A 19,922-nucleotide genomic window follows, 5' to 3' on the forward strand; every position below is an offset into this window, starting at 1 on the left:
CTTGTGCCCATCTTTCTCCTGAACATCAAACTTTCATTTCTTTTTGTTTCTTGGGTCTCTCTACCTGGATACTGCAAAACTAATGTTCTAAACTGGAACATGTTTTTATCCAAACTGGGTATTTACAAATATCTGAGGACAAATTTTTGCTAATATTGCTGGTCTTCATAATGATTTTCCAGTGGATTTTCCGCCAAATGCATCTTGTGACACATTCTACTAAGAAAAGACTCTTAGTCAAATAAGTTTGGAAGCCTCTCTCCTTCCTGGGATATTCACAATACACAATAATATATTAAAGGCTCTGAAACTCTTGTGGTCAATAAACCTACTTTAGTTTTCTTTATTCACTGTTTCCAAATCAGACAAACTAGAATCCCCAGTTCTCCTCCTTCCACCCAAGACCCCTCACAATGAACAAACTGTGGGACCAGGGAACAGGGATACACAAAGTTAGTATAAATAACAACAATGTTCACAGTTAACACCTAAGTTAACGTGAAATGCCTTGGTTGTGGAGAGAGACACTCTTACCCATGTCCAATATGAGGTCTCCAATCCAGCTTTCAAACACACAGTTATCACCACAAACTAAGACAGAAGGGAAAATGTTATTTTATTTCATAAATGTGACAGTTCCAATGATTGAAGTGAGGTTTATAAAGACTAAGTATTACACTGTGAATTAGACTATGGGACTGGTACATGATTCACAGCTTGCCTTGTATGTGCACCAAGCAAAGAAACAGGTGGGCTATCTGCACATGGTGGCCATGGCCACTCAGAACCGCCCATTAGCAGCATCACACTCCTGCCACCATTCCTGCTCTCCTCACCTGCACAGCCTCACGGTCCATCCACGAGGTTTGTGCCTGCCGTTTCCTGTACAATTCGTGAATGGTGAATGCAAACCTGCGGTAACTTGGATTCAAGTGTGCTTTAATTTGATTTTAGGGGCACCTGGGTGGCTCGGTTGAGCTTCCGACTTTGGCTCAGGTCATGATCTCACGGTCTGTGAGTTCGAGCCCCACATCAGGCTCTGTGCTGACCGCTTGCTCAGAGCCTGGAGCCTGTTTCAGATTCTGTGTCTCTCTCTCTGACCCTCCCCTGTTCATGCTCTGTCTCTCTCTGTCTCAAAAACAAATAAACATTAAAAAAATTTTTTTATTTTATATCATCTGTAATGGGGTGCCTAAGGTGGCTCAGTCACTTAAGCAACCGACTCTTGATCTTGGCTCAGGTCATGATCTCACGGTTCGTGAGTTCGAGCCCCACATTGGGCTCTGCGCTGACAGTGCTGAGCCTGCTTGGGATTCTCTCTCTTCCTCTCTCACTGTCCTTCCTGTGCTCTCTCCCATGCTCTCTCTCTCTCAAAATAAGTAAAATAAAGTTAAAAACTTTTTAAAAACATTAAAGAAATATCATCTATGAGACTTAAAGCCTCTACTTTCCGAACTTTAGAGATAAATTCTAAAATTCTAATATAACTGGCTGTTTAGAAATTTAAACACTTACTCTGTAACTCTACTTACTTAAAAACCCTACCGATTAGGATATAAAAGCCTGTTATGCCCTCCGTGATGCACACACCCGTTATTGACTCTGCTACTAACTCTGCAGTAAGGGAACCTGCTGTAATGAAGTGTCCTGTGTTTTCCACAGGGTGGCTCAAAGGTTAACTGGACATGCCCTGGAGTCACACTACTTGTGCTCAATGTGTCACCATCTATTAGGCACTTTGGTCAAGGCATGAGGCAAGTTACTTGACATGTGTGTTTCCGCTCCTTCACCTGTAAACTGGGACTGATGTAGGTCACCTCCCTCACAGGGGTGTGGGTATAAAACACTAAGAACAGTGCTTGGCGCTGAACTGTTATCTGCTATTATCTTTTTATAATTAAAAATGAAGTTCTAAGGGGCGCCCAGTGGCTCAGTTGGTTGAGCGTCCGACTTCATTCAGCTCAGGTCATGATCTCCCGGTTCGTGGGTTCGAGCCCCACGTCGGGCTCTGTGCTGACAGCTCAGAGCCTGTAGCCTGCCTCGGATTCTGTCTCTGTCTCTGTCTCTCTCTCTGCCCCTCCCCTGCTCACACTCTATCTCCCTCTGTCTCTCAAAAATGAAAACAGTAAAAAAATTTAAAAAGTATAAAAAAAAAAGTTTTAAAGCCTGTCAGTAGTCAAAGGAATTCTGGGCACCGAAGGCGGTGGCAGTGTGACACCAGCCTCGCACGGGTGGTCAGGGCACGCTTGCTAGCTCTGCGTTTCGGGCACTTTCAGGGTTTGCAAATGACATTAGGGGCTTCCCCGTGGGGTCATAAAGCCAGGTTCAAGTGAAGCGTGTGGGCCTTCTCAGCAAGATATCTAACGGCAATTTAGGATTAATATCTGTAGAAATAAAACTCTTAAAATGTAAGTGCTCATTAACAAACCCTATAAAAGTTCAAAACTAACAGGCGTAGGTTGACATAAAGAAAAACACCTTCCTGAGACCTGAGTGCCTGAATGTGTCCCTAAAACACATCCATGATACATCCTCCGATTAATTTCTAAACGTACTCTATCAAGTAGTTACTTATTTGTTTTGGCACCCACGCTGCATGAGACCAAGTCACCAGCGCCCCTGACCCGACACACTTTCTCTCTCTGTCACTACTTCAGTTGGTTGATGTCAATGGAAAGAAGACCTCTGGAAAAAACTTAATCCCTCTGTTACTTACTGGCCTTAACATCCTATCACTCAGTAACTTAAACACTTGATATTTAAGCATCATAATATAGTTTTTCTACCAACTGAACCGGCCACACTGACAGCCACTTAGTATTTGGAGCAGCACACTGCCTTCATCGGGGGGTCATGGACAGGGACACAGGATTAGAGAGGAGGGAATGCTGGCCTGAGAATTCAGAGTTGAAGGTGAGTAGAAAACTTACCAGACACCAACCACGTGACCTCGGGCATTAGCAGTCAAGTAATAGTTTTGACTTTTAAGGTTAAAGTGGTTTTAAAACATTTTTTGGACCTTTATGGCAGGAACGGGATTGCATGCATGTCTGTGTCCTCTGTAAGTGTTTGGATAGTGACTTAACACAGTGGGTTCCATGCCTTGTGTGGATGAAATGTCCCTAAAGAGTGATTCCTCTCCCATTTCAGTCATCATGAGACTCTAGAATAATTACTGGTTAAATACCCAAGAACAGTATGATAATATTTGCCATAAATTCAGGAAAGCCAAAAAAAAAAAAAAAAAAAAATTAAGGGCAGTAAAATAAAAATGAGGAAAAAGAGACAAGGAAGAGAAAAAGGGCAAATGGGGGGCACTAAGAGTAAAGAGGGAATACTGAGAACAATAGCAACCAAAGTCTTGTAAAGTCAGTGAGCCCAAATGACATATTAAGAACCTAATATAAAAAAACCTCTTAATAGTCAAAACATCTATTTTCATTTTTATTTAGATTATTATTTTTTAATTGATTTATTCTTGAAAGAGAGAGAGAAGGAAAGAGCACACAAAAGTGGGAGAGGGGCAGAGAGACAGGGAGAGAGACAGTCCAAGCAGGCTCCACACTGTCAGTGCAGAGCCCTTCACGAGGCTCAATCCCATGAACCGCGACATCATGACCTGAGCCCAAATCAAGAGCCAGATGCTTAACCAACTGAGCTACCCAGGTGCCCCTCATCTTATTTCTTTTTTAAGGGGAAGTGTAAACAACTCTAAATCCAGCAGTGCACACAGTTAAAAGGATTTGATCTGATATACAAACTAGGCAAATGTTCTGCACTCACCGTGTAAACAAAGTTTCCCAACAGCAGATAATCGGAGGTTTTCCCATTTCCAAATACGGTACCTGTATGACAGGAAGAGAGGCTTGTTAGAAATGAAAATAAATGAGGTCCTTTCAGAATCCTTTCAAATATAAATCAATTTACATGTGTTAAACAAAAGAAGGGGAACCAAGTGGCACACAATAGAGCCAACAACTAGCGAATTAAAAAAAAATTGTAAGAAGTCTCACAAAATCGCTATGAATGTGTGTCACAAAGTGAAAACAATTTTTCCAAAAGCCAACATGAAGGAGGAAAACCGACTTGTTAACCAATTCTTAGGATCCATGAGATGGGGAAAAAAAAATCGAACTAAGTATTAAGCAAAGCCTAATGCTATGGACACTGAGACAGGAAAACATCCTGAACCCTTAATAAAGAACTCTGTTAACAATATAGATGAAGGTTTTAGGGAGGCTTCGTACTTTCTCTTCATAAAGTTGTTGGCATTGGTCCAAAAGGGATTCATAAATGCAACTCACAGAAGACTGAGGGCACCGATATGATTCCAGGCATATAGCTCTTGGAAGGTCTGGCTGAATTTAGGGGCATATTTTAAAGTATTTTGTTATCCCAGAAATGACTAACTAATGTGGCTTTAGATGAAGGGAGTGGTAGCTAACAAAGAAAAATGATTACTGTTAAAAAAATTAAAATAATAAAAATAAATGAATAATCATATCATTGGCACCACGGAAAAATGTAAAACTCATGGCATAGGCAATACGATATCCTATTTATACAAATAGGCAACAATATTTATTCAAAGTCTCACGTGCAAGGACAAAATATGTTAACGTATGGGATGAACCAGGCAGAGTGGCACTGGTGTGAAAAGAAGGAATAATCAGGTGAGTTTGGGCGACACAGACTGGGGCTTGGTTCTGTGACTAATTGTATCACGTTGGTGTATAATCAATCTCCAGCCAACTCAGTTTCTTCACTTAAAAGATGAAGTGAAACGAACCACCCTGGAGGAGTTCTGAGATTAAAATGAGGCTTCATATGTAAGGCACCAAGCACAGTGTCAGTACTGGGAGCACGTGGTAGGGGCTCCATGATGTGGCTCTACCCTCTCTAAAGTTTTTGGTACAAGTAGTCAGGAAGGGCTGCTTAATGGCTTGGCAATAGAGAGGACTCCTTCCCTCTGTGGGGGTATTCCATGATTAGGGATATAGGAGCTGCCGTGCTATGTCTTATGAGTACATTGGGGACAAACTTGTAAGTGTCTGCAATCAACCTGCAAATTTCCATACAACCAAATTAACATACTCATAAATCTATAAAATAACTGGAAGTGTCTTATGATCACTTCCTGTTTTCCACGCATTTACATAGGTCCCTTAACCAAAATATATAAGTTATCAAAAATGATCACATTTGGGTCCAAGTAATAAGCCTTCTGGTCATGACTGGTTCATCATGAAGAAGCCGAAGATTCATTTGAAGATCACATTGAGAAAAAAAATTAAGAGCCTATTGTGGGGTTTGTTGGATTCAGCATTTGGATCATTCAGGCAAATCATTCGTTCTCATACTTTCTCATCTCTAGACTCCTTTGCACTTAAAAATTATTGAGGATCCCCAAAAGCTTTTGTTCATGTGGTTTATATCTATCGATGTTTACTAAGTTAGAAATTCAGGCAGAATATTTAAAAATACGTATTGATTTATCTAAAAATAATAGTAATAAACACAATACATACAATATAAACAGATTTTATAAACAATATTTCCAGAAACAGAGCAGGTTAGTGAGAAAATTGGGCACTGTTTCACATTTTTATAATCTAATGTCTTGCTTAATGGAAGGCAGCTGGATTCTCATATTGTTCTGGTTGAAATATATGAGGGAAATTCAACTTCACGGAGAGATGGAGTCATAGAGGAGTGTTTTAAGAATCTTCTCTAACGATATTCTTTGATACTACATCAAAACTCAACAAGTAGTTTCGTGAAGGTTACACGTGGAACCTGAAACTGTATCAGTGAGCTTTCAGTGCTCTAATTACAGTAAGATCGGGGGTTCCACTTGACACTCTGAGTGGATCTTCAACCCAGGCAGGATTCTGCAGCCTCTTGAAAGTAGCTGGTTCAGGTCAGAACTCGCATGGCGCATAGGGCACTCTGCCCGGTTCAAGTCTCACTGGTGCGCAGCACAACGGCTTTCTGCTCCCTTCCCGTTTTGTCACGCAGAATATTAATGAGACATGCACCAGATTTCAGGATTTAACAAAGGTATCGGTTTTACAGCTTCTTCAAGGGCATGCTTAAGTGCAACTGGCTTCTGTTGTTGTTCTTTAATGTGGGTGCCTGGCAGGGAAGAATACCACTGCCCAGTGGTCCGGTGGTACCACTATGTGTGCTAAGGTACCAGCGATTTTAGCCGCCTTGCTTTTGTATCAGCTGTGAAAAAAGAAAAATCACGTCTGGATAATACGATAAAAATTTTGAAATTTTGACCTCAGGTAGCCCCAAAAAGGTCATGGGTATTTACAGGTGTCTATAGGCCATACTGTGAGAAGTAAAGAAATGAATATTTCGCTGTACTTTCTATAGCCTTACATTTCTTGTGTACCTCATCCTTTTAAGAGCTACAAAAACAAAAACAAAACCCCAAATCTAAAACCTCTCCTTATTTAAAAATTAAAAATAAGGCAAAAAAACCCCACAACAAACCCCTCAACATTAGAATGTTACAAGGTAATTTATGCCAGATGCCATTCATGCGGTAAGAAGAGAAAGCACAAGTGCCCTTGACTGGGCTAGGTCTGGGTCTACAGGTGGCACCCTTTTTATCAACTGCCTCTGCTGACGGTAGCTGGCTCGGGCAGTTTCTGGGAAACTGTGAATATGCAAAGGGAGTCCTAGGATCTGTTCGCCAGGAGCTGGAGTTACCTGGGAATTCCTTTCAAACTCTGTCACTGTTCAGGTGTTTTTAGATGCTACTCGACTTGAGATACTTTGGATATCCAATTTCTGTTTTCTAATTTACAATGCTGAAATATCAAGAGATGGCCATGTGTAGTCTTTCATACCTATATTGATTTTGCAATCTGAAAATAAGGTTTACGTAGGGAAGTTGTCTAAGGTCCCACATTGTACCCTACATTTCAATGTCCCACGGCTCCAAAGAGTGGAAGCAATCTAAATGTCCGTCAGCGGAAGAATGGATAAGCAAAACATGGGAAATCCATACAACGGAGCATCATTCAGCTGTAAGAGGTGAAGTACCGATTCATGCTGCAACTTGAACCAAGGCCACATATTACGCGATTCCATTCTTCCGAAATGTCCAGAACAGGCAAACCCACAGACAGTAGTGAGTGGATCCCAGGGGCTGGGGGGGAGGAGCGATAGGGAGTAACTGCTAACGGGTATGGGGCTTCTTTAGGGGGTGATGGGAATGTTCTGGCATTAGACAGTGGTGAATTTGGGCAATTCTGTGAATATGCTAAAAAACGCTGAATTGTACAATTTAAAAGGTGAATTTTATGGCATGTGAATTATTATCTCAAGAAAAAAAAAATCCATTTTGGTTCTCCTGGCCCATCCGGGTCAAGAGGCTATACTCGAATTGGATTTTCTTACCACTCATTTCCATGGCTTAGAAAATGAGAAGTATTTAGTGTACTGGCAGGGAAATTAACAAAGAAATGAGATGAAAAATCTCTGATTCAGATATGAAGCCCTCACCCTCCTTGTAACATTTACCCCATACGTGCCACGTGTTCCCATGAAGGGACAGTTCACTAACTAGGTATTGTTTCAAACACTGCAAGTACAACATTGAACCACACGGGGAATCCCTTCTGGAACTCTGATTCTTTTTTTAATTTTTTTAAATTTATATATCTTTGAGAGGCAGAGAGACAGAGACAGAGAGAGAGAGAAAGTAGGGGAAGGGCAGGCAGAGAGGGAGACACGGAATCTGAAGCAGGCTCCAGGCTCTGAGCAAGCGGTCAGCACAGAGCCCGATGCGGGGCTCGAACCCACGAACCATGAGCTCATGACCTGAGCTAAAGTGGGACACTTGACTGACTGAGGCACCCAGGCGCTCCTGGAACTCTGATTCTAACTAAGGAGAAAGACAATAAAAAGTGAGCAAATATGTCACACCCTGGTAGTCAAAGACCTCACGAAGAGGACAGAGGATAATGAGGAGGAACAGAAGCAGAGAAGGCAGTGCTGGTGGCTCTCTGGCAGCCCAGGCCTGAGGCACGGAGGGACAGAACCCGCTGGAGTATCTGGAGGACGAAGTCAGCAGTGCATCCAAGCGGCAGGCTGGGGCCCCACGGCCAGGAAAGCAGGGAAGACACAGGTGGAGGAGTTAACCCCGGTGAGGGCTGTGCATTTCGTTCTAAACTCGACAGAAGTCTGTGGGTTTGTGAAGAGCGAGGCACGTGGTCCATGTCCCTTTTACCAGGACCACCTTGCCTGTGGAGAACAGGGCGTAGGAGGGCAAGAAGGGACCGGATGCTGGCTCTTCTATTGCCAATCGTTAACTCACAGCCGGCGGGGGAAGGCCTGCACTTCTAAAGGACAGACAGACCTGGGGTGGGGTAGGTGTTGTGTTTTCAATGCCTGTAGTTTGGGGGCAGAGGCCCCCAGCAGCCGGCTGCCTTCCTCGGGATCTCCAGCAAGGTCTGCTCCAGGGGACACGGCAGTACCAGCTCGAGAGTCACAGGGATCGCTTTCTAAAGTGGCTACTTTATCATTTTTATGTGCAGAGGCGATTCACCATCATCCTCTCTCTCAGGACTGACGGAATAAAGTCACTCCCTCAAAACAAGCAGAGGAAAAGCTTACACTCCAAGATGACCATAAAAACATATTAAAAATCTCATTCAAGATGTCGGCTCACATCGACTTGAAAACACAAGTGTTGTCTTATCAGGTTCAGTATAAAGGGCTTGGTACAAGCCTCGCAGGTATAATAAATGGACTACATAAAATATTAGCACTACTGTCTTCAAGCTCTACATCAATGGAGGAAAAAAAGAGCCCTAAAATTTAACTCTCTGCAAGTTTGGAAAACATGAGAAGTGGAGAAGAAAGGCTTTGCATATATTAAATCACTTTGCTCCCAAAGGAATAATAAAAATCTTTAAAGTGTGTACAGTTTTTGGATGCATGTATTTTAAGTTAAGGAAAACAGCATAAAATGAAACACTGCTATAATTTTTAACATATATTGACATTGAGTTATTTTTCTAAAAACGTAAAAAGTCATCTCTTAGCATTCATATCTTTTCTACTTACCATACTGAAGGGCTTTTAGTGGAAACCAAAACAGAATAACTGAGTGGAAGAGGCCATTTAAACAATGAACCCAGAAAACCTGAGGGAAAACAAAAATCCATGAGAACCATTTGCGATAAACTAGCTCTGTGAACTCTGACCTTTCTTTTTATCTGTGAGCTAGATTCACAAAACGTGTTTCTGTCAGGCCACCACTGTGAATTAATAGAACTGACAGACACTTTCTGCCTCTTAGACCTTCATGGGTCATTTATTTATTTTTATGTTTCTCAAAATGTTTTTTCAGCTTCACTGAAATTTTTTTCTGCTTTCTGAAAGCCAAGTATTAAAAGTTTAAATTTCTTCCTGCAAAGGAAAATAATATTGAAAAGACATGTAGATCCTGAAATTCTTTAGGTGCGACTGTTTTCATAATTCCAGAAGAACAGACTTTTGAAAAGACTATAATTTGGTGAAATCCCTACTTTCTCTTTCCCATGTGCAGTACAAGTGTAAATGCTTCAATGGTAAGGATGTAATGCATCCTTTCTCTCCCCCCACCTCTCTCTCTACACACACTACATGCTAGAAATAACAGGTACACCATTTGTGTGATTCTTTACCGCACTGCCACTGTTACTGAATTTATAAAAGGCTTCCACAACTTTTAACACCTGTCAACGTCAAAGTTCCTACAAGTGTAACGTCGTTTTAGTTAGTACTTTTCTATATCGATTGTACTTTAAGAACAAGGGAGCATGTATGGCCGGTACTTTCTCCGTGGCAGGGATGTGCAAGATTAAGTTATAGAAAAACCATTTACAAATCTTATGGTCCTTTGAAGTGCGGCAGTTTTGTCATTTAAAAGTGCTTCTTGCAAGCAAAACTTATGCTAAATAAAACTGGCATGTATTAATAGTTTTAAGCTGTTCAAACAACAGAAATTAAGTTGCCTGCCTCCCAAAATTTTCCACTGTGATCTCAATCTCCTTTGTTAGCTCACCCAGCCACAGCGGATTGTATGATCCAATTTACGCTCCAATACATTACACATTTGAACTTGTGTTACTCATTAACCTTTGTCTCTTCTCCTCACTATGTCATTACCACAAGTTTTTATTTGACAGAAAGCACAGGTGGGTGCAAGAAAAATTAGTTCTACTTTTCCATTTTCCTGACCGATACTTATTGTCACATGCTAATCCTTTAACCCTTGTCACGACCTCAGAACCTCCGACCCTTTTTACCATAACAAACGTAATCATCATCATTCAGGGCAACAATGCTTCTACACTGGGGACCCACAGCAACTGCTGTGTATACAACTATGCATTTTGTAGCCATTTGTCCCTGAATTTTAAAACACTTAGATGGGATTTAATCAAAGAATTTTCACTGAAATCATGAGACAATCCATAAATACTATTAAAAATGGTTGGCAACTTCTATATAAATATTCAAAGGATAGAGAAGTTGTATAATCTGTTTGTCTTGATCTGATGACTTTTGAAATGCATGGGCTCTGCAGACAATGAAATACTTTGTAAACAACAAAAGAACAACAAAGGATACAAGGAAGGATGCTTCCACACTGAAACTATAAACTACCTTTTCCTTGGCCACAAGACTGTCTAAAGTTGCCATGTGCATAGGGCACGAAAAGATGTGACTTTCCAGGAATGGCTTTGGATACTCATGGCAGGATCAATTTATGTTTATAAGCAAGAGTACCATGGCCAAGTCTGTGGCTGGGAAGTTAACTCTTGAGAGAGTATCATGGAGCCTGAGCTACGGTAGACTGGACACCTGTGACTGAGCTTGATACAACTGTCCAGGTTAGTGAGAATTACTGTTAGCATGCCAGTAGCCCTGGAACTTTCCCAGCTCTCAGATCACTTTTCCAGGAAAACAACAGTTCACAGTCCATTGTATCTGCTCTGTGTCTTACCATCATTTGAAAATACCCACCACAGGTAACGAAAAGAATTTACAGCAAAGTGGTGCCATTTAATAAAAACTGGACATCATAAATAAATTTTTAAAAGTCCAAAAATCGGGGCGCCTGGGTGGCTCAGTTGGTTAAGCGTCTGACTTTGGCTCAGGTCATGATCTTGTATTTAGTGAGTTTGGGCCCTGCCTTGGGCTCTGTGTTGACAGCTCAGAGCCTGGAGCCTGTTTTGGATTCTGTGTCTCCCCCGACCCCCGCTCTCTCTGCCCCTCCCCCACTTGTACTCTGTCTCTCTCTCTCTCTCTCTCTCTCAAAAATAAATAAACGTTAAAAAAAATTTAAAAATCCAAAAATAAGACATTCAAAAATTAAAGCATGCATATTGCACATTATAAGCACTAAACATTTTCAGAGACTATTAGAAATACTTTTCAGAACCAGTGGCCCAGGACACTTCAGCTTTTGTTGTTGTTGTTAATTGACCAAGTTCAGTTATTAAAAACAATGCCAACAAGTCGTATCTGCACACCTGGATACGCATGCACAGTGCATTCATGAAGACCTTGTCTCAGAAGATGAATGACACCCTGGCTATCAAGTTAGCGTTTCCAGTGTGAGCTTAGCGGAAGTGAAATGCCTTTTACTTTATTCTCTTGGTGTACTGAGAAAAAATGTCCTTTGAGGGTTTTACAAATTAATAAACATTAAAAATATCCTACGGTAACTGTCCTAAATTCAAAGCATTGAATTTAGGTCACATCTGATTATTAGTAATATGCCAATAACCACGTACTGTACTAGATGGGAAAAGTTCTGTGAAGGTGTATTATATTCGTGGCTTTTATCATATTTTCAAAATAGCATCTACCTTGACGGTTACAAAATTAAACATTTTTCTTTCACTTACACTGAACAGAAACCTGAATTATTAACAAACACTGGTGGAAAGACTTTAAAATATAAACCTGAGGGAAAGTAAACTATGCAAAAATAAATGAGATATTTTTGTTGTTGGGATGAATAAACACCATGACCCCAAAGGATGACAAATAGTCCATGGTGTGTTATGTAGGGTACAAACTCAGAATGTGATTTTAGATAAACGTTAGATATTTTATCTTGTATTTAAAATTTCATAGGTTGGAAATACTGAGTATTATGACTGAGTTATTGGCCAGAGATTGTAATGCCCAATACAATCTAATATTCTTATGAGGTTGAAGTTATTTCACAAAACAGAGAATTGATAAAGAATGATACATCATCCACCCCGCCACCACTTTACACATGTAAAGACAGACCTTATCGGTCCTGGATGACTGACCCCTGGGAGGAGTGAGCCTTTCCCCACAACGCTGCAAAGACAGAAAGCCGGAGGGCCAAAAGGACACTCTTGTCTGTCTTTCAGACCCAATTTACTGCTGCCTGGCAAATCCCAGTGAACTGTGGTTACAAGTTAATTTTATAAGAAAACAAACATATAAAAACCCTTCTCAGTCCATATCAGAACCTGAGGCAAATATGACTTGCCGTGGTCGGAACCCTGGAGTTGTTTCCTTAGCTTTGGAAGACCAGATGCCCCATGTAATTAAAACAGGAGAGCAAGTCCCCCTGCCCGCCCCAAACATGCGCCGGGACATCCTGTCCTACCTTGGTGTTGAAGTCCAGTGCGTTCTGAGACGTTTTGTATAATTCAGGATACTTTAACATATTCTCTTTTCTGCATGATCTCTCAAATATTCCGAGCGTTAAGGGAGGCATTGCTGTAAACATCTAAAGGGCACAAAGTGGTTATTACTCCAAGCAATCTAACGCAGGGTGAACCTTTATCTCAAAGTATTTAATGAAACAAAAATAATCAAATGTCCTCAACTTACCACATTGTAAAGACCTATACACCATCTCTCAAACAGGATCTGTCCAGAGAAGCCATTAACAAAGGCAAACCAGATCTAGGAAGAAAACAACCCCAAATCCCTCAAATTAGAACACAGAAAATATAAATGCATTGCTTAGAACCTGAAAACTCAACCACTGTATAATGGCCGTATTAACATATTATTTTCACAACTTTCTTAAAAATGGCATTTATTTTTTAATTTGAAGAGATGCTTTCAGAAGATATTTGTTATTTAAGTCAGAATTGGCTTTAGGTGTTGGGTCAAAAAAGAATCCTATTAATAGGCAATCATACATTAAAAACATTAAATATAACTTTATTTTCTAAAAGGTACTTTAGGGAATATATTTTAAGCCACTAAATTTTTAGAGGTTTAATTCCTTTTTGAAAGATTTAATTTTTGGTAATTAAATATTATTGTTTTTATTATAAAAGAACATTTGTTTATTTAGCAAATGAAATGATTTCCTATGACAATACCATAACGATTTTCTTCTGTGTTGGCTGTATTCATATAGGTCATCTATATAAAATTCACAAGATTACCTTACTGGAAAAGTGTTAGATAGTGTCATATCCTGTTCCTTTCCCTCTTAACAGTATAAAATACACATTTTCTCAAGTTGTTACATATCCTTTAAAGTGACATTAATAGATGGACATCTTCTATAGCGTGACTCTAACTATTTTGGGATATTTTGTTTGCTTTCAGCTTTGGTATTATATATAATTCTGAACTAAAATTCTTGTACAGAAATCCCACACATCTCTATTTTCTAAGGATGGATTTTTTTTTTAGAAATAAAAGCTTTATGAAGGTATAACTAATATACAAAAAAAATGCACACAGTTAATGTATACAATTTGTTAAGTTTGGACATATGTATATACTCGTGAAACTGCCACTGTAATGGAGGCAACCTACATATCTATCACTTCCAAAAATTTCCTTGTGTCCCTTTGTTTTTTTTAAGGATGAATTCTCAGAAGTAGACCTAACAGGATAAAAGTTGATAAACCTTTTAGCATTTCTTGATAATTATAGCCATCAGAATGTGAAATCTGAATTTATATATTAAAAATATCTGGTAATGTGAATTTATGCTTTGAGTATAAATAAATCTTCAAGTATAAAGAAAGCATCATGTTCTTATAAATTTTGCAATTCTCTTAAAAATGGAAGACTTAACTTTGGATATAAAATTAAAAGACAATATAACAAAAAACTTTAACATGTTTAAGACAAACAGAAAATGAAGTGAATATTAGTAAGTCAATCATACATATATTACTTTTAAGAAAGCAGACTGAAAATGTAACTAAATCTCAAGTTGATCCAGAAGAAAGAGAAGCGTAGCCGGCAATGAGATTACATAACCACACACCCAAAACCAAACATAACAACAACAACAACAAAACCTGTTCCAGGAAAGCAGTCCTGACATGCCAGTCAAGTGAATTTTTGAATCAGACTTGCGGGGACTTTGCCACACTTCACGTTTCATTTAACCTCATTATGGAAGCATGAATTGCTACAAATTCACCATTTATCAATATGTACCCAGGCTGGCCTCCCTATGAACAGCTTCTGTACCCACATTGATCTTTTTCCTTTTTATGGAGGAAAGGATTGATTGAGCATATATAAAAACGAATGTCTGCTTCATGAGATGGAAAAGAAAACAAAGGAGAAGCAGCACATGAAAAATAAGTCCAAGTTGTGTTAGGGCTGTAACACACATTAACAACAACAATAGCAACAGCACAGGGACTGGAGTCACATCTGAAATTCTTGCTTACTTTGCTACATCTATTTACAGAAAAAAATTGAACATCTGCCCTAGACTAGTAGTCAGGTCATTCATGTGTGCGTGCTTTAAAAGAACTTAGTATCTTTAAATTGAAGGTACATTTATTCCTTAGGGTGGTGCTGCTGACTTTACACTCTTTTTTTTTCTTTTTTTTTTTTAAAGTGTAAGTAGACACAAGATGACAAGATGAACTTTAATGCTCTCTTGCGTTTTCACATTTGGCCTTTTTCAGATATGGATTATGTAAATACGTATTTGTGATACTCTGGGTGGCGGTAATGTTCTCCCTGACGGGGTCTGTGATTTATTGTAGTAATACACTCTAAGAAGCTCCTTCTGATGCCTTAGAGTATGATAGCAATATATGGAATTATTAAACACCAAGTTTCAAATTATGGCCTCACTAGACTATGAAGATGTGGTCCAGTCTTTGTTGGTTGGAAAAAAAGATGCACACCAAATTTATCCAGTGGACATGACCTGGATCAAAAGGGTCTAGTAATACATGTATCTGCAGTCATCGATGCTGTGTACAATAAGAAAATTATGTTACGTTTGCGTGTGAGTAAACATTTGTAAATGTGAATGGTCTCCTACCGTCTTTGTATATAATATTCTGTGCTGATTCAAATGCCACTATGAGCCTGAAATTTAAGAACCTCCCTCAAATCAATAAATATTTACAGAAAGCTTAACATTCAAAATAATTTGCACATAAACGAGCAAGTCTGCATTCAAAGTTCATTTAAAGAGGCCTCACCACGTTATGAAAGAAAAGCAGCAAGTTTTAAGTGGAAAGCTACAGACACATTTTTACCTTTTCATTTCTCCTATTGAAAGGAATGCGAACATGTTTTTAGAAACTACCTTCCTGCATTTGAAAAAAATTCTTATTCCAGTTTCTTTTTTAAGAAAGGAGACATGACTAGAATATGAACAGAATCCTTTACTATGGTATGCTGCACTTTCATACAAATATTTTGCCATTCGAGTGTACATACACTTTAAAAGAGAAAGGCCTTTAATAAAGAAGTCTACTGAAAGGATTTCAAGCTAGTGTGATTTGTAGTGAAAAGATATATTAGAAACCTATCCCATACTAAATAAAACAACACCTAAATGACTACAAACACATAAAAGCCCCTTCTTTGACTCAACCAAAACCATGGATGCAGAAAGAAAATACCAGTCTTTCTGGGGAGGTTTGGAGATTATTTAAATTCACAAGAAATCCACGTCCCAGCACAACTCGTGCTGGGAAAGTATCACCTCATTGACTTTAATCAAAGCTTCTGGAAATTAGAAACACTACATTGTTTTGGGATCTTACCAGAAAACCTGGATGCGACCAATCATTTGAAAGAAAAGGTCCTATTTTGTTAGGAAGGAGTCAGATATTTCAGAGAAAAAAAAATCCCTTTAGAAAGAGCAATTTCAATGAACACCTAGGGCTGCCGCTGGGTGGCCACCACAAGTGAGTGTTTTATATTGCCACCTGCCGAATCTGTACTTATTTGTCTGGCTGTAATTTATGGCAATGGAGTCACTAGATAGTGACATTCCTGGCAATACAGCAATGGGAAAAGCAGGTTTTGCAGATAATCTATAAAACCCATGGTGTTCCTTTATTAGCAAAGAAACTTCAGACCTGGTATTATTTTCTAAGTTCCACGTCCCAACAGAGGCGTGGCAGTTAAAGCTTCACAGACATTTTCCTCATGGAGCATTTCTGCATATTAAACAGCAGCTTACAAATAGTCAATGAGTCCTCTGCTCCCACGCCTGATCAGCACAAAAAACTGAAAGGAGAGATTCGAGACTGGCAGTTATCCTCGCTAGAGACACCCAGTGATGTGTTTTCTGTCTATTCATTCACAGTAGTGACATGAGCCATTAACATCTGCAGAACTTGTTTTAGCTGGCAAAAGTTGGGTATCTGGGAATTGATTTAAAAGGTCAATTCCTTTCCAAGACAGTTGAATTATATTCAAAATATATTTCCATAAAGTGCTAAAAGAAAAATACCTTAAAAATGAGATTTCCAGTAGAGTTTAGGACTTACTTCCTTTTCAATGTGTAAAGTATTTGATCAGTGCTAAATATCTCATGAAGAGGCTTTAAATTCAAAGCCAAGTGAAATTTAGGGCTAATCAACCACAAATCGCGTAACTCTGGAGCAGAAACAGAGCTTGCAGTGTTCGTGTTTCAGTTGAATATATTTTATTTCCGCCACTAGTACGTAACTTTTGCCCACTTCATTGTTGATTGTCAATGTAGATTTTAAGAAAAAGCAATGAGCTGACTACTCATTTCATTGCACAGAACTAAAGTTTTGTAGTAGATTTATTGCTGCTAGTGTTTTTAAACTCCTGGTGTCTTCAAAAGTATTTGTTACCACCTATGCAATCTGATATTCTTTTGAATATCAATGTTTTGGGATGAGAAGAAAATTAAGAAAAACTAGAAGTATAGAGGGGATTGGGAATCAAAAATTATTATTTTAGAAAAGAATCACAAATCTACACATACAACAGAGAACATATCTATATTTGGATCTCATAAGCTATTTTAGAAGTGCATTTTTCCTTAAAACACAGACTATTCCAGACCTAATTCAGCAGTGATGAACAATAAACTCGTAGATTATGCTGTTTAGGTCTCCAAGCATTTGCTTATTTTACCTAATGGGTTGTAACCTAATTATAGAATTTTAGTGACCAGTAAATGAAAGTGCCTGCACACTTTGAAACTAAGTTTCAATTTTCCTAGCCTGAATCTTAAGAACTATGTTGTATCAACATTTTAATAAGGAGATAAGCATTCTGACAGAGGCATAAAGAGCAGCTGAACCAAACATACAGCAGTTCCCAACCAATGTGCCAATAGGGTAAATGTGAAATCCACTGATGTTTTGTTTGTTTACAGTGTGACTTCCCTGGCGTAAAGTATGAGCTATTATTTCCATACAGCGAATGGTTAGCTTGTGTCTCTCCTGACAGAAGTGTAGAAACAGCAGATTAGAGGGCAAGGTGGCATAAACAAACGTGTGAGAGAGCCCTGGGCAGATTTATGAGGGTGTGGGAGGCCCTCTGACAGGAGTGGAACACGGAGGGTTTTCCTAACAAAAGCTACGGGGATCTTATCGCCACACTCTGTAGAGCAGGAGGAGCAAGAAACTGATATCACCTAGAACTTAAGTATTACAAACACAGCTTCTAATGATATCTAGATGTTGGAAAAAAAAAAAAAGTAAATAACTTATCTATTATGTCCTGGTTAGCCACGTAGTTCAATTTGTCCACTTAGCCACAGGCCACACGTGGCTGCTGAACACTTGAAATGTGATCAGTCCAAATGGGGATGTGCTGTGATGTAAAATACGCACCAGATTTTAAACACTTGGAATGAAGAATGTAAAATACTGCATTGAGTTTTTAAAGCGGTGACATGCTGAAATGGTAATTTTGAATACACTAAGTTAAATAAAATATGATTTTATTAAAATTTTTTTAAATGTTTATATATTTTTTAGAGAGAGAGAGAGAGAGAGTGCATGAGCATGAGCAGGGGAGGGGCTGAGAGAGAGGGAGACACAGAATCTGAAGCAGGCTCCAGGCTCTGAGCTGTCAGCACAGAGCCCGAGGCGGGGCTTAAACCCACAGACCTTGAGATCATGACCTGAGCCGAAGCTGGAAGCTTTACCGACTGAGCCACCCAGGCGCCCCTAAAATATCATTTTAAAATTAACCTGGGGAGAGAGGCAAACCATAAGAGACTCTTAAATACAGAGAACAAATTGAGGGTTGATGGTGGGGGGGAGAGGGGAAAATGGGTGATGGGCATTGAGGAGGGCACTTGTTGGAATGAGCACTGGGTGTTTATGGAAGCGATGAACCACGGGAATCTACTCCAAAAACCAAGAGCACACTTTACACGCTGCACGTTAGCCAATTTGACAATACATTTTATTAAAAAAAAAGAAAATGAACTTGGGCTTTAACTTTTACTTGTTGCTACTGTGCTTCCTAAAAAATTTAAAATTACAAATATGGCTTACATTGTATTCTACTGTCAAGCTTCTGGAGGACAGAAGCTCGATTTACTTTGTAGTTGCTGAACGTGCCTGGCACCTAGTAGGTGCTGCAAAAATGTTTATAAAACAGAATGCATTCTTTTAGAGGTGATATTCCTGACCTGGGGTTAAGTTTTAATTTTAATAATAATGTTATATTTGATACCAGAAAAGGGATATAGCGGTTTGTTGCTATCCAGACACAGGAACTGAACATTCTAATAATTTTTAGACAATTTCCTCACTATCTGAACTGTCAATACCTACCAGCTCAGAAGACAAAACAGGTCTGGGTAGCAAAGGATACTTTTATATATATATATATATATATATATATATATATGTATATATATATATATATATACATATGTATATATATATACACACACGTGTATATATGTGTATATATATATGTATATATATGTATACATGTATATATGTGTATATATGTGTATATATATGTATACGTGTATATATGTGTATATACATATATATATGTATATATATGTGTGTATATATATATATATATATAAAAGTTTGGAGCATAATAAGAACGACTAGATGACCAATACAACACAACACAAAAGTATGTGTGTATCCTTCTGATTCTACCCCTTAGTAGAACTGCTACCCTCAATTTTATGTCTGTCATTCCCTTACTTTCTTTTAAGGTAGTTTTCCATGTGTGTATCCTTCAACAGTGTCCTGCTTTCTCTAGTGTGGTTTCGAGCTGTATAAAACAAATGCTATGTAGTTGGTAGTCTTTTAAAAACTGAAAACAGTTTTCCTTCATTAACAATTCTAATTCAACATTATCTTACCAAAGCAATGTAACAATTTTAGCCAGGAATTTAAACACTGATTATTCTCTGCGGCCAACATGTTTGTAAGTTATAAAAAGTGGGCAGATGAAGGATTCACGAAAACAATGAGAAAACTTCTTTCACCACATATGCACGTGACAAGGACTGCACACTTAACCTGCTGTTACCTCAATAATATAGAGGACTATGTTCTTGTAGAAGCAGTACAGGATGCACTTGGAGACTCTGTTATAGTTCCAGGCACCGTGAACCATCAACAAATTCTTCAAATACTTGAACTAAAATAAAAGTGGAACGGAATTAG

General features: G+C 38.9%; 1 protein-coding gene across 8 annotated transcripts in view; it reads right to left on the bottom strand.

Moving 5' to 3' along the window:
* The window catches only part of ATP8A1 (ATPase phospholipid transporting 8A1), a 231,995-nt gene that overhangs the window by 35,460 nt on the left and 176,613 nt on the right, over nt 1-19,922 (bottom strand). For all 8 annotated transcript variants that reach the window (XM_078446155.2, XM_078446153.2, XM_078446157.2 and 5 more), the window contains 6 exons: nt 19,786-19,896; nt 12,889-12,963; nt 12,662-12,784; nt 9,085-9,163; nt 3,784-3,845; nt 535-591 (listed from right to left, as the gene is read on the bottom strand). In XM_078446155.2, coding sequence (XP_078302281.1) covers nt 535-591; nt 3,784-3,845; nt 9,085-9,163; nt 12,662-12,784; nt 12,889-12,963; nt 19,786-19,896 — 507 coding nt within the window. The remainder of the gene's footprint in view (nt 1-534; nt 592-3,783; nt 3,846-9,084; nt 9,164-12,661; nt 12,785-12,888; nt 12,964-19,785; nt 19,897-19,922) is intronic.

The sequence above is a fragment of the Panthera onca genome, chromosome B1 (genome assembly GCF_046562875.1).
Source record: "Panthera onca isolate mPanOnc1 chromosome B1, mPanOnc1 haplotype 2, whole genome shotgun sequence".
In the NCBI taxonomy this organism is placed as follows: Eukaryota; Metazoa; Chordata; class Mammalia; order Carnivora; family Felidae; genus Panthera; species Panthera onca.